The sequence below is a fragment of the Loxodonta africana genome, chromosome 25 (genome assembly GCF_030014295.1).
Source record: "Loxodonta africana isolate mLoxAfr1 chromosome 25, mLoxAfr1.hap2, whole genome shotgun sequence".
Lineage (NCBI taxonomy): Eukaryota > Metazoa > Chordata > Mammalia > Proboscidea > Elephantidae > Loxodonta > Loxodonta africana.
Window position 1 is genome coordinate 21,891,389 of NC_087366.1, and position 15,224 is coordinate 21,906,612.

At 38.4% G+C, this 15,224-nt stretch overlaps 1 protein-coding gene across 1 annotated transcript in view; it reads right to left on the bottom strand.

Moving 5' to 3' along the window:
• XPR1 (xenotropic and polytropic retrovirus receptor 1) overlaps positions 1 to 15,224 on the bottom strand; it is a 270,301-nt gene that overhangs the window by 73,388 nt on the left and 181,689 nt on the right. Inside the window, exons 4-6 of the mRNA XM_003410859.4 lie at positions 11,816 to 12,039; positions 9,341 to 9,490; positions 8,995 to 9,078 (exon numbers count right to left, since the gene is read on the bottom strand). Coding sequence (XP_003410907.1) covers positions 8,995 to 9,078; positions 9,341 to 9,490; positions 11,816 to 12,039 — 458 coding nt within the window. The remainder of the gene's footprint in view (positions 1 to 8,994; positions 9,079 to 9,340; positions 9,491 to 11,815; positions 12,040 to 15,224) is intronic.

Consider the following 15,224-nt stretch of genomic DNA (forward strand, 5'->3'; position numbering starts at 1 on the left):
TTTTGTAAATATTTTCTCCCAGTCTGTTGCTTTTCATTCTCTCAACGGTATCTTTTGAAGAGAAGTTTTCAATTTTGATGAAGTGTTTTGGTGTCACTTCTAAGAAATCTTTGCATAACCAAAGTAACTAGGATTTTCCCCAATATCTTCTTGTAAAAATTTGTAGTTTTACATTTAGGTCTACGATACTTGTAGAATTAACATTTGTATACGATGCAAAGTATGGATGAAAGTTTTTTTTTTTTTTTTCCTGTTTGGCATATGGATATGTAATTGTTCAAGCACCATTTGTTGAAAAAACTATCCTTTCTCTACTGAACTGCCTTTGTATCTTTATTGAAAATTGCTGCTGTTGTTAGATGCCATCAGGTTGCTTCCGACTCATAGCAACCCTACGTGCAAGAGAACGAAACACTGGCCAGTCCTGCCCCATTCTCACAATCATTGCTATGTTTGAGTCCACTGTTGCAGCCACTGTGTCAATCCATCTCGTTGAGGGTCTTCTTTTTTGCTGACCCACTACACTTTACCAAGCATGATGTCCTTCTCCAGGGACTCGTCCCTCCGGATAACATATCCAAAGCACATAAGACAAAGTCTTGCCAAACTCGCTTTCAAGGAGCACGCTGGGTGTACTCTTTAAATTGTGCTTTAGCTGAAAGTTTACAGCTCAAGGTAATTTATCATTCAAAAATTTATACACATATTGTTTTGTGACATTGACTGAAGTTCCCACAATGTGACAGCAAGCATCCCCTTTCCAGCCCAGGTTCCCCACATCCATTCATCCATTTCCTGTCCCTTCCTGCCTTTTCATCCTGCTTTTGGACAGGAGCTGCCCATTTGGTCTTGTATACTCGACTAAACTAAGAAGTACGTTCCTCACATGTGTTATTTTTTGTTTTATAGGCCTGTCTAATCTTTGATAGAAAAGTGGGCTTTGGGAATGATTTTAGTTCTGGGTTAACAGAGCAGCTGGGGGTCATCGTTCTGGGGGTTCCTCCAGTAATCTGTGAGACCACTAAGTCAGGTCTTTTTACATAAATTTGAACTCTGTTCTACACTTTTCTCCTGCTCTGTCCAGGGCTCTCTGTTGTGACCCCTGTCAGGGTGGTTGTTGGTGGTAATCAGGCATCATCTAGTTCTTCTGGTCTCAGGCTGATGGAGTCTCTGGTTCATATGGTCCTTTAGTCCTTTGGGTAAGTATTTTCCTTGTATCTTTGGTTTTCTTCATTCTCCTTTGCTCCGGGTGGGATGGGACTAATATCTTTATCTGAGATGGCCTCTTGCAGGCTTTTAAGGCCCTAGATGCTACTCACCAAAGTGAGATGTAGATTCTTTATAAACTTTGTTATGCCAATTAACCTACATGTACCCTGAGACTATGGTCTCTACTCCCCAGTTCTAGCTACTCGGTTCCTCAAAGTGTACGGATGTGTCTAGGAAACTTCTATGCTTTTGCTTTGGTCCAGTTGTGCTGACTTCCCCTATATTGTGTGATGTCCTTCCCTTCACTGAAGTTGACTTTTGTCTACTATCTAGTGATTTTCCCTCCCCCTCCCTCCTCACCCTCGTAACCACCAAAGAATACTTTTTTCTGTGCTTAAACCTTCTCTTGAGTTCTTTTAATAGTGGTCTCATAGAGTACTGGCCTCTTGTGATTGACTTATTTCATTCATCACAATGCCCTCCAGCTTCATCCATGTTGTGAGATGTTCTGAAGATTCACCACCGCTCTTTATCGTCGCATAGTATTCTGTTGCGTGTATACACCTTCATTTTATTATTCAGTCATCTGTTGATGGGCACTTAGGTTGTTTCCACCTTTTTGCTGTTGTGAATAACACTGCAATGAATATGCGTGTGCAAATGTCTATTTGTGTGCGATGGCTCTTATTTCTCTAGGGTATATTCCTAGGAGGAAGATTGCTGAATCATACGGTATTTCTATTTCTAGCTTTTTAAGGAAGCGCCATATCATCTTCCAAAGTGGTTGTACCATTTTACATTTCCACCAGCAGTGCATATGAGTTCCAGTCTCCCTACAACCTCTCCGACACTTGTTATTTTGTATTTTTTCAATTAGTGCTAGTATTTTCGGGGTCAGATGGTATCTCCATGTAGTTTTGATCTGCATTTCTCTAACGGCTAACAATCATGAGCATTTCCTCATGTGTCTGCTAGCCTGAATATCTTCTTTGGTGAAGTGTCTGTTCATGTCCTTTGCCCATTTTTTAATTGGATTGTCTTTCTGTTGTTGAGATGTTATAGTATCTCATATACTTTAGAGATTTGCTGCTTCTTCTGTTTTTGTCAGTTTGGCCAATGGTTTGTCAATTTTGTTGATCTTTGGTCTTGTTGATTCTTTTAATTATTTTCCTATTTCTCTTTTTCACTTATTTTTGCTCTAATCTTTATTATTTCCTTTCTTGTGGTGCCTGAGGGCTTCTTTTGTTGCTCTCTATTTGTTTGAGTTCTAGGGTTAATGTTTTGATTTTGGCCCTTTCTTCTTTTTTGATGTGTGCATTTATTGTTATAAACTGACCTCTAAGCACTGCTTTTGCTGTGTCCCAACGGTTTTCGTAAGATGTGCTTTCATTCTCATTTGATTCTATGAATTTCTTTATTCCATCCTTGACTTCTTCTATAAACCAGTAGTTTTTAAGCACAGTGTTGCTCAGTTTCCACATATTTGGTTTTTTTTTCCTTGATGTTTCTGTTATTGATTTCTACTTTTATGTCATTATGCTCAGAGAAGATGCTTTGAGTTATTTTGATGTTTTGGACTCTGTTAAGACTTGCTTTGTGGCCTAAAATGTGTTCTATTCTGGAGAATGTTCCATGTGCATTGGAAAAGAACTTATACTTGGCTGTTGGGTGGCGTGTTCTGTGTATGTCTATGAGGTCAAGTTGATTGATTGTGGCGTTCAGATCTTCCATATCTTTACTGAGTTTCTTTCTAGATGTTCTGTTCTACACCAAATGTGGAATGTTGAAGTCTTCTACTATTATTGTGGAGCTATTTCTCTTTTCAATGCTGTTAGAGTTTTATGTATTTTGGAGCCCTATCTATTTAAAAAAAAAAAAAATTTTTTTTTTTATCATTGGGTGCGTATACATTTATTATGGTTATGTTCTCCTGATGTATTGACCCTTTAGTCATTATATAGTGTCCTTCCTTATCCTTTGTGGTAGATTTTGCTTTAAAGTCTATTTTGTCAGAGATTAATATTCCCACTCCTGCTCTTTTTTGGTTGTTCGCTTGTTATGTTTTTTTCACCTGTAATGGATTGATTTGTGTCCCCCCGCCCCCCAGCAAGATATATGTCAACTTGGTTAGGTCATGTGTAGTTGTCCTCCATTCCGTGATTTTCCTATGTGTTATAAATCATAATCTCTGCCTGTGGTTAAAAGGATTACTCAGGTCACCTCCCGGATCCAAAAGGGAGTTTCCCTGGGGTGTGGCCTGCACCACCTTTTATCTCTAAAGAGAGAAAAGGGAAACAAGCATAGAGTTGGGGACCTCACACCACCAAGAAAGCAGCACCAGGAGCAAGTCACGTCCTTTGGACGTGGGGTCCCTGTGCCTGAGAAGCCCCTTGACCAGGGCAAGTTTGAGGACAAGGAATCTTCCTCCAGAGCCAACAGAGAAAGAAAACCTTCCCCTGGAGCCGACACCCTGAATTTGAACTTGTAACCTACTAGACTGAGAAAATAAATTTCTTTTTGTTAAAGCCATCCACTTCTGGCATTTCTTTTATGGCAGCACTAGATGACTAAGACACCATCCTTTGAGTTTTAGTTTATGTCTTTGTGTCTAAGGTGTGTCTCTTGTAGACAGCATGGAGACAGGTTGTGTGTTTTTTTTTTTATATATAGATTCTGCCACTCTGTCTCTTTACTGGTAAATTTAGGCCATTTACATTCAGTGTAATCAATGATAGGTATGAATTTACTGCTGTCATTTTGATTTTTTTTTTTTGTGCTGTTGACAGTTTCTCTGTTCCACTTAATTTTCTGTGCTGAGTTCTTTTTATGTATTTTCTTTTCATCTCTTTTGTTACTGTTGATTTTGTGTTTGCTGAGTATGTTTTTCCTCTTTTTTATTTTGATGAGTAGGTTTGCTAGCGTCCTTTGTGGTTACCTTGAAGTTTACCTTTATTTTTCTAAGTTTAAACCAGTCTTTTATTTCTTGATATCACCTTAACTTCCTCTCCATATGGAAGTTCTATGACTACACTGTTTACTCCCTCTTTTTTGTTTTGACGTTGTCATTGTTTACATATTGATGTCTCTGGGTCCTATTTTCAGTCTTTTAGCTTTGATTTGTGAATTCCCTATCTGGGCCGACACCTGGTTGATCTGTCCTGTGTCCTTGTCTTGGATTGCTGTCTGATGTTGCTGGTTCTCTAACAGAAGGACTCCCTTTAATATTTCTTGTAATTTTCATCTCGTTTTTATAAATTTCCTTAATTTCTGCTTATCTGGAAAAGATTTACTTTCACCAGGGTATTTGAAAGACAATTTTGCCGGATATGTAATTCTTGGCTGCCAATTTTTTTCCTTCAAGACTTTATATATGTCATCCCATTGCCTTCTTGCCCACATGGCTTCTGCTGAGTAATCAGAGCTTAGTCTTACTGGTTCTCTTTTGTAGGTGACTTTTCATTTATCTCTAGCCACTCTCAAGAATCTTTCTTTGTCTTTGGTTTTGATAAACTTGATTATGACATGTCTTGGTGACTTTCTTTTGGGGTCTACCCTGTATGGAGTTTACTGAGCTCCTTGAAAAGATACCTTCTCATCTTTCATGATATTAGGGAAGTTTTCTGCCAGCAAATTTTCAACAATTCTGTGTTTTCTGTTATCCCTGCTCCCCCATTCTGGCACTCCAATCACTCGCAGGTCTTTCCTCTTGATAGTATCCCACATAATTCTTTGGCTTTCTTTATTTAAAAAAAATTTTTTTTCCTGATTTTTCCTCAAACAAATTGGTGTCAAGGGACTTATTTTCATTCTCACTAACTCTGACTTCCAATGTTTCAGTTCTGCTCCTATGACCTTCTATTGAGTTGTCTAATTGTGAAATTTTATTATTAAGTTTTTGGTTTTGTTTTGTATTGTTTTCCTAAATTTTTCTATTGCTTTGTCTGTGTGTTCCTTGGCTTGGTCTGAGTTTTGCCTTATCTCCTTCCTGATCTCTTGGAGAGCTCTGTATACTAGTCTTTTGAATTCCTTCTCAGGTAGTTCCATTGCCTTATCTTCTTCTGGAAGGTTTTCCGGTTCTTTATTTTGGTCGCTTGCTGGAGGCATCTTGTACTGCTTCTTTACGTGATTTGATATTGACTGTTGTCTCTGAGGTATCAATAAGTTATATTTATTTATTATATTTTTGTTTACTGCACCTTATATTTTTGTTTTGTTTTGATATGCCCAAGTAGACTGGGCGTGTAAGCTACTTTGTCGTTGGTTTCGTTGAAGCTCTCGTGTCCTGTCTCCAGGTGGTCAGAGCTACTACAAGGTGTGTGAGCCCAGGAGTTTGTTTGATGTTCTTGTGGGGGTACACTTATTCAAGGCACAGGTGTCTGGGTCATTGGTCACTGAGTATGTGCTGCTGGCTCTCCCCTATAGTCCTAGGCAGGCAGTGCTGTGTGGGAGTATTCAGAGCAGGCACAGGTCTCTGGTTGCAGTGGGAGTTGACGGCTGCCTCCAGGCACCTGGATGGAGGGCACGTCCCTATTCCCTAGAGCGCAAAGTTGCGGGGGGGCGGGTAGTGCAGCTGGTCCCTGAGTGCCTAGTGCCTTTGACTGAAGGCACTGGAAGACATTAATAGTTCTCAGAGCCCTGTCATAGGCAGCTAGATGAAGTGGGTGGTACCAGCAGTCCTCAGACCCCTGGTATTGGTCAGTGAGGCTCCTTCTTAGGGGCGGGGCAGTGTTGAATGTCACAAATCTGCAGCTCCCCCTTGACTGCTGCAGGTGAAAACAGGCTTCAGGGTATGCTCTACTGTTTTATGCTAATGAGGGCATGCAGTGTTGAACTGGCCCACAAAGGACTGGATGGGAGTGAGGCGTGCTACAAGTCTGTGGACCCCACATGTCAGTGGCTAGGTGAAGGGGCTGGCTTCCTGACTGGCCCTGAGTTCCTGGCTTAGGAGCCTTGGCATTGCTGAATGCCACGGGACTGGTGCTGGAATGGGGTGGGGGTGGGTGAGGGGAAGAAAGGGCTTCCCTGCTGTGAAGCTCTAGGGGGAAGGGGTTATTCTGCCAGCATGTGGTAGGTTGAAACCTTGCACTTAACTTTTGCAGGTCTGGTGTCGCTCCTGTTTGATTCTGGAGGCACATGAAGAGTCGCTGCTACTTGGCTGCCTCAGCTGGGGATACTGGTGCTTGTCTCAGCCTGTGTGCGTTGCGTAGATTCAGCTAGTAGGGCATCAGCAAATCCACAATCTGTAGTTCCCCATTTCCACTGCTTTTGAATTGTCTCTCCTTCCATCTGCTACTCAGTCTAATTCTTCAGCTTTGTCTTTGATGATTAGGGTTTCTAGATTGTCATATACATTCAATTTACTTGTTTTTTCAGGTCTTTGTTGTTTAAGAGGGATGACAGGAAGCATCTGACTATTCCACTATCTTGGCACCACCTCCCTGGCTATCCTATAGGGTTGCTATGATTGGAATGAACTTGACAGCAAAAGGTTCATTATGTTTCACTGATCTGTCAGCCTATCTTGACACTAATACCACACTGTCTTTAGTATCATAGTAGCTTTAATAATAACCATGTACTGTTGGCTATTCTAGGTTGTTTACATTTTCATATGAATTTTAAAATTAGCTTACCAACTTTTATTTTTAAAAAAGCCTGCTGAGATACTGAGTTGGTTTATGTAGCATCTATAGATCAATTTAGGAAGAAATGACATCTTAAAAATATTGAGTCTTCTAATTCATGAACATGGTGTATCTCTCATTTATTTAAATCTCCTTTAATTTTTCTGAGCAACGTTTTGTACTTTTCAACATATACATCTTTTGCCAGATTTATCCTTAAGTACAGTAGTCCCCCCTTATCTGAGGTTTTGCTTTCCATGATTTTAGTTACTCGCGGTCAACTGCCGGCCAAAAATGTTAAATGAATAGAGTGATGAAATCTTGCACTGTCCTATTCCATCCCTCCTGGGGACCACATTCATGTAACTTTTATTACACTATATTGTTGTAATTGTTTTATTTTATTATTATTGTTGTTACTTTCTTACTGATATGGATTGAACTGTATCCCCCCCAAAATATGTGTCAACTTGGTTAGGTCATGATTCTCTGTATCTTGTGGTCGCCTTCTATTTTGTGATTGTAGTTTTATGTTAAAGAGGATTAGAGTGGGACTGTTACACCCTTTCCCAGGTCACATCCCTGATCCAGTATAAAGGGAATTTCCCTGGGGTGTGGCCTGCACCACCTTTTATCTCTCAAGAGATAAAAAGGCAAGGAAAGCCAGCAGAGAAGGGGACCTCATACCATCAAGGGAGCAGTGCCGGGAACAAAACGTGTTCTTTGGATCCAGGGCCCCTGTGTGGAGACACTCCTAGTCCAGGGCAAGACTGATGAGAAGGCCGACAGAGAGAGAAAGGCTTCCCCTGGAGCTAATGCCCTGAATTTGGACTTCTAGCCAACTAGACAGTGAGAAAATAAACTTCTCTTTGTTAAAGCCATCCACTTGTGGTATTTCTGTTATAGCAGCACTAGATAACTAAGATTCTTTCTGTGCCTAATTCATAAATTAAACTTTACCATAGGTATGTATGTATAGGACAAAACATAGTACATATAGGGTTTGGTACTATCTGCGGTTTCAGGCATCCACAGAGTTGGGGGCCCTTGAAACATATTCCCCATGCATAAGGGGGGGACTACTGTATTTCCTATTTTGATGGTACTGAAAATAGCATTAATTTTTTTTTTATTTCCAAGTGTTCTTGCTCGTATATAGAAATTGTTTTGTTTTTCAGTTGTTGTCGAGTATATTCCGACTCATGGCAACTCCATGTGTTGCAGAGAAATTGATTTTTATATATTGATTTTATACTCTGTAACCTTGCTAAACTCACTTACTAGTTCTAGTAGCTAAGATTTTACCAGATTTTCTACATAAATCACCATGTCACTGGCAAAAAACCAAAATCACACCAGTTTTACTTCTTTCCTTCAATCTGAATGCCTTGTATTTCTCTTTCTTACTATACTGCCCTAGCTATAATCTCCAGTACAATGTTGAATTGAAGTGGCAAAAGTGAACAACCTTTTTTGCTCCTAGTGTTAGGAGGAAAGCACTCAGTGTGTCATCATTAAATATGATACCAACTACAGATTTTTCTTAGATGTTTTTTATTAGATTAAGGAAGGTCTTTCTGTTATTAATTTCCATTACATTGTGGTCAGAGACCATATTCTGTATGATTTAAATTCTTTTAAATGTACTGAGACTTGTTTTATGGCACAGAAGATATCACTTAATAAATGCCTTTTTGGGTAAAACTATGTAGGTATCATTTAATAAATGCTTTTTTAAATGTAACTACTGCATTTTGAATGAAGCTATGTAGTAGCCCAGTATATTCAAACCCCCATATCAATCAAATAAATATCTCACCTTAATCACTTGGTGAGACCAAGAAGTTAGCATGTCAGTAAGTATAAGGACGACAGGGAGTACAGATTAAGAATGGGAAGATGGGATGACATTATAATTCAGTATGAAGTGAGATCTGGCATCTAATTTTTTACAAACAAACAAAAAAACAATTTTAACAACTAATAAAATTTGGCTGAAAAAAATTTTTTTTAATGAAACCAAAAACAGATTATACCAAAACCCAACCAAACCCAGTGCCGTCGAGTCAATTCTGACTCATAAACAGATTATACTGATTATTAAATAGGCAAAACCAACACAACCAACCAACCAACCAAATAACTGGAAGAAAACACTAACCTGAGCAGCTCCCAAAGGAGGGACACGTAATCGTTTCATAGCCTTTTGTCTGTCACCATCTTCAAGTTCATTGGTCACTACAGCCTAGAAACAGAAGTTATTAAATTTTGACATAGGTTATACTAAATCTGAGTGATGCAAAAATAATTCTGTACCTCTTGGTGAATGTCTACTGATAAAGCAAAAGCAAAAAAAAAAAAAAAAAAAAAACCAAAAAAACAAAACAAGGAGTTAAGACTAGATGTATTCAAAGCTAGCAACTAGTTACGAAAAGAAAACAGAAACAAGGAGTTAATTCATTAAAATTAAACATGGATGTTATTGAAAACATGTGATATATAAGTACCTCAGTTTCAGAGATGAGCTGGTTGATTTTCTTGCATGTATAAAATGGGGCCACTTCTACATGAGCCACTCGCCAATCTGCTCCACGAGATGTTTCCAGTATCTTGTCATGCTTTTTAAGAATTTTTCGAAACCCTGTAAAATTCAGATTCTACAGAAAGAAATGAGAAACACTACTATAATTTCTACCACCATCAGAGAAGATGAAAAATAACAAGCACTATACAATGACAGAGCTGAGTGGACTAAGATTGGGTACTCAAAGAAATGGCAATGCTTTCATTATAAAAATATTTACCACAAAAAGGACATGGCTCTTCTTCTTATTCCACTTATTTAAAGTAGTATGCTAACTACTACTAAGACAAACTCTGAGATGAACCCATCATTTCAGATAAATTATTGAAAGCCCAAACTCAAAACAGTTTTTTTTCCATTTTTCTCATACAACTGTTCTCAAAATAGTTAATTTATATTACTTTGATGCTCAAGTCAAAAGAATATTTTCAGAAAATGTTTTGGATTCATCATACACTGAACACACACTTAATGCTTTCTGAAGGACTGACAGAGCAGTGCATTTCCCCCATTCATGCAAGCATGTATACACCAGCACCAAAGACAGATCTCCTAGTTCTGTCAACTTTCCTTTCGTTTCCATCCATTCTCAGTTTGGGGATGAGAGTGTGAAGAGTCCATGGAAAAGATGTGGTTCTCCTTACAGGGATCTACTGATAACTGGTAGGAGCTTTCACTTTTCCTCATTTTTCCACAGTATCAAAAATGTTATACTTTCCTACATTTTTGAATTCTATTGTTCTTTGCCCAACATGCGAAGCAGCAGGAAAGTGTGGACTGGAAAGAATCTGTAAACTAGAGTTGTTGATGACATATCCTTGTATATTGAGCACACATTCCCTAATAGGCTTGCTTGCTTGTTTATAATTGTTCTCATAGTTTAACAGATCATCTTAAGCTCTCCGTGAGGTGCATACATACACCATGACTTAGAGATTGCTTTTAACTAATTTTCCTTTCTCCTGCATTCTCAAAATTAATGTATTCTTACAGAATAGACAGCTCCAAAGAATAGGGGGTAGAGAAGAATTTTTATAATGAACAATTATCTTTATTTTCCTAAGGAACGTTTTATAATGACTTCATGTAAAAGCTGCTGATAAAGTTAAAATAAATAACGTAACAACGGTATTTGCCTGTAACACACAAGCATAATCAATGATACAAACATTATTATTTTTATACATTATAGGGAAAAGGAAATATATCTTTGTTTAGTTTTTTAAAAAATTAAATTATAAAGCTATGGATAAATTTCAAAGCAAAGGAATTTCCACTATATATAAAGTCATCTAATTACTTTTCTACCCTTCTAAAATTATTTTCCAACTGGGTTCTTGTTGGTATGATAAAATATTAAATCACCAAAGAAGAAAGCAGAATTATGAAAAGATAAAAATAAGTAGAATATATACATTAACAACTTACATTAATGCATATAAGAGACTTTAATTACTTTATTATTTTAAAATTTCAGTATTTACCCCTGGTAATACCTCTCTTTTGTAACCTTTAGTGTTTATATGGGGTATCATCCTAAGATGATCTTAACCACTGATTATAAGTAACAACAAGAAGAATAAAACGGAAAGACAATAATGTATAAGGTCTCTCTAAAGATTATGGAGATGCACTTGCCCATTTAAATGTTTATTAGTGAACAGTAATGTTTTCCAATTAAATTCTCTATAGATTTAACTATGTAAACAAATCTTAAAAGAATTACAAATACATGTTGTCAGTAGCTGTAATCAAGTCGGCCCAGTGACTTCGTGGCAACTCCACGTGTTACAGAGTAGAACTGCTCCATAGGGTTTTCTTGGCTGTAATCTTTACAGAAACAGACTGCCAGGCCTTTTCTTCTGTGGAGCCACTGGGTGGGTTCAAACTACCAACCTTTGAGTTAGCAACCATGTACACCACCCAGGCTCCTTTTGCATTAATAGTATTAGCTGCACAAAAGTTAACTGTTCAATTGTTTTTGTCAAAATTTTGCTATCAGTTAAGAGAAATACAAAAAGTCTTACACAGCCAACAATGGTTGGGTAATCGTATTTTATTCTTTATTTCTACTTACTACTACCAGAGCTGCCTCTAAAAATTGGAAGCCAACTATTAGTTTATGAGTCAAGGTCTACTCTTGAATATGGTACAAAAAGAAGTTTTTAGAAAACTGATCTTCAAAAAGGAAAGTTTTGTTAACACTCTTTTACTGCCACTGATATATGGCTTTTAACCAATAAGGATATCTGATTTCTGAATAAGAGCCCTAAGAAAAATAACAGGCAAAGGATTTTCCTTATTGGATTGGGTCATTAGTATAGTTCAAGGTAATCTGATTTACTGGAATTTCTCAGTTATTTAAACATTCCATTCTCCAGGATAAGACTTGAAGTACCTGATAGTTCTGCAGCAGGATAAGACTGAGGTAGAACTCGCTGAAGGCCAGTTTAAGGTCTTTAATGTTCCTGTGTTGGACCCGTTCCTCATGGGACAGGTGGAAGACTGGCTTTCTGCGTTGTCGCAGTGTGGTAACACCAGTGGTTTCTTTCTGCGCATCCAGTGACGACTGAAGCTCATTTTGAAGTGTAGCAAACCTGCGCTGAGCCTCTGCAAGCTTCTCTGTAAGACATAGAACAGAATTGTTAAATCAGGGCAACAAAAGCAAGTAAAAGTTATCATTGACTTCTGAATTTTTACTAATCTACTTTGTTTGGAAAAAAAGTTACATTGTAATATTTAAAACTGGATAGAAAAAAATATTTTGGAGTAACACTCTTCTCCTGGCAAAACCCTGAGTACAACCACTGTTTTAAGAGAAATAAAATTTAAAAAACTGTTAAGAATGGGAATGTAAAATGGTGCAGCCACTTTGAAAAGCAGTTTGGCAGTTTCTCAAAAGGTTAAACACTGAGTTATCACATGACCCAGCAATTCTACTCACCTCTAGGTTTATTCCCAAGAGAAAAGAAAACATGTTCACACGTAAATTTGTACACGAATATCCATGGCAGCTTTAATCATAATAGCCAAATGCTGTTGTTGCTGTTAGGTGCCAGTGAGTCGATTCTGACTCATAGCGACCCTATGTACAACAGAACGAAACACTGCCTGGTCCTGCGCCATCCTCACAATCACTGTTATGCTTACGTCCATTGTTGCAGCCACAGTGTCTTCCTCTTTTTTGCTGACCTTCTGCTTTACCAAGTATGATGTCCTTCTCCAGGGACTGATCGATCTCTCCTGACAACATGTCCAAAGTATGTGAGATGTAGTCTTGCCATCCTTGTTTCTAAGGAGCATTCTGGCTGTACTTCTTCCAAGACAGATTTGTTCTTTGTTTTGGCAGTCCAAGGTATATTCAATATTCTACTCCAACACCACAATTCAAGGGCATCAATTTTTCTTCGGTCTTCTTTATTTATCGTCCAGCTTTCACATGCATAGAAGGCGACTGAAAACACCATGGCTTGGGCCAGGCAGGCCTTAGTCTTCAATGTGACATCTTTATTTGACAATGTTTCACTGCTATTCATAAGGTTTTCACCAGCTAAATGTTTTCAGAAGTAGATTGCCAGGTCCTTCTTCCTAGTCTTGCTTAGTCTGGAAGCTCAGCTGAAACCTGTCTGCCATGGATGACCCTGCTGGTATTTGAATACTGGTGGCATAGCTTCCAGCATCACAGCACCATACAATCCCCCACAGTATGACAAACTGACAGACATGTGGGGGATTTTATGATTCCATTTATTTGAAATGTCCAAAAGAGGCAAATTCATAGAGACAGAGAGATTAGTGATTGCCAGGGGTTGGAGGAAGGGGAGAAAGGGCAATGACTGCTAACGGGTATGGGGCATCTTTTTGGGTAGTGATAAAAATGTTCCCGAACTAGTGGTGATGGCTGCACAGCCCTGTAAAAACACTAAAAACCACTAAACTGTACACTTTAAAGGGTAAATTTTATGGTATATATGAGTTATATCTCATTTAAAAAAAGCAATTAAGAAACTCTTCCAGTTATATAGTTTAGTACAGAAAAAGGATTAGAATTTGGGCTCTAGATTTCTAATCTGCTGGACTTCCTACTACATCTCATTATTTTTTCAAGACTAAAGTTACAAGAGACTACCCATTGCTGTCGAGTCAATTCCAAGTCATACTGACCCTATAGGACAGAGGAGAACTGCCCCATAGGGTTTCCGAGGACTGGGTGGTGGATTTGAACTGCTGACCTTTAGGTTGGCAGCTGAGTTCTTAACTACTGTGCAACCAGGGCTCCTACAAGAGACTAAGATGGCCAAATTACATGTAAGGAAAAAAAAGTAGGTGTATTTGGATACATATATGTTTGTGTATACATATATTTAAAAATAATGCTCTGTAACTTTTCTTCAGTGGAATCAGGCAGATCTGGGTACAAATCCTTGCCTCATCATTAACTAGCTAGATGATTTTAACTACTTTTTTAAAAAAACTCTTCTAAGCCTTAGTTTCTTCATAGATAAAATGGAGACAATACCAACTACCTCATTAAGAAATTGTAAGGATTAAATGAAATGAGATATAGAAAATGCCCAGGGACACAACTGGCACTGAATAAATAACGATGGCAATCATTATATAGTAATAACAAGGCATTACTTACAACTCATTCTTTCTCAAAGTTCTCCTTTTACTTCCTTTGTATACTGCTATACTATCTTGTCTTCCCCAACCTTTAGTATTTTTGTTTTGGCTGGCACCGCTTATTCAAGGTTCACTGCTTCTGCTAGTGCCACCATTTATTTCCGCTGCCGTCGAGTTGATTCCGACTCATAGCGACCCTATGGACTCACGGAAAGCCTTATCCACTATTATGGTATTCCATACAGCCTTGTTTCTGATCACAAAACTCTTTTCACAGCAAAGGTAGCAAAGCAATGGGATCATACACATGAAATGAAATGGTCTTACCACATACCCAAAAAGCAGCTGGCCTAATAGAAAGGCTTACTGAAGTCTCAGTTATAGCACCAGTTGGGAGGCAAAACTCTGAAAGGGTGGGGTTCCGTCTTACAGGATGCAGTCTGCTTTGAATTTGAGACCACTACATGGTGCTGTCTCCCACAGAGCCAAAACACATGGTCTAGGAATTAAGAGGTGAAAGCGGAAGTAGTTCCTCTTACTACTATACCTAATAATCCATTCACAGAATTTTTGCTTCTCAGTCCTGCGGGTTGAGCTCTACCTGTTGGTTATTTCTCAAGGAGGAAATGCTTCCATCAGGGGAATATAACAATGGTTCCACTGAATGGTAGATGAGCCTACCACTTGGCCATTTTGGGCTCTTCATACCAGCAACTAACAGGTAAAGAAGGGGTTTACTGGTTAAAGTGATTGATCCTGATTACCAAGGAGAAAGTGGGTTGCTGAAACACAATAGTGGGAGAGAGGACTATGTCTGGAACTTAGGAGATTCATTGGAGCATCTCCTAGTACTTCCACGCCCAAGAGAAAAGGTCAATGGGAAACTGTAGCAATCAAAAAAAGACAGATCTATTGAGGATTCAGACCCTTCAGTAATTAAGGTTTTGGTCATCCCACCCAGTAAAGAACCCTGACCTGCTGAGGTTCTGGCTGAGGGCAAAGGAAGTATGAAATGGGCAGTGACAAAAAGAAGTCTTAGATATCAACTATGGTCTCTCGACCTTCTGGGTTTGTCTTTTATATCTCTTATATTACCTACATTTTATCTCTTTGTGTTGTACTCTGAGTAACTTCTTTAGCTCTTTCAGTTTTTAAATTCTCCTAAACTCTATTTAAAATTT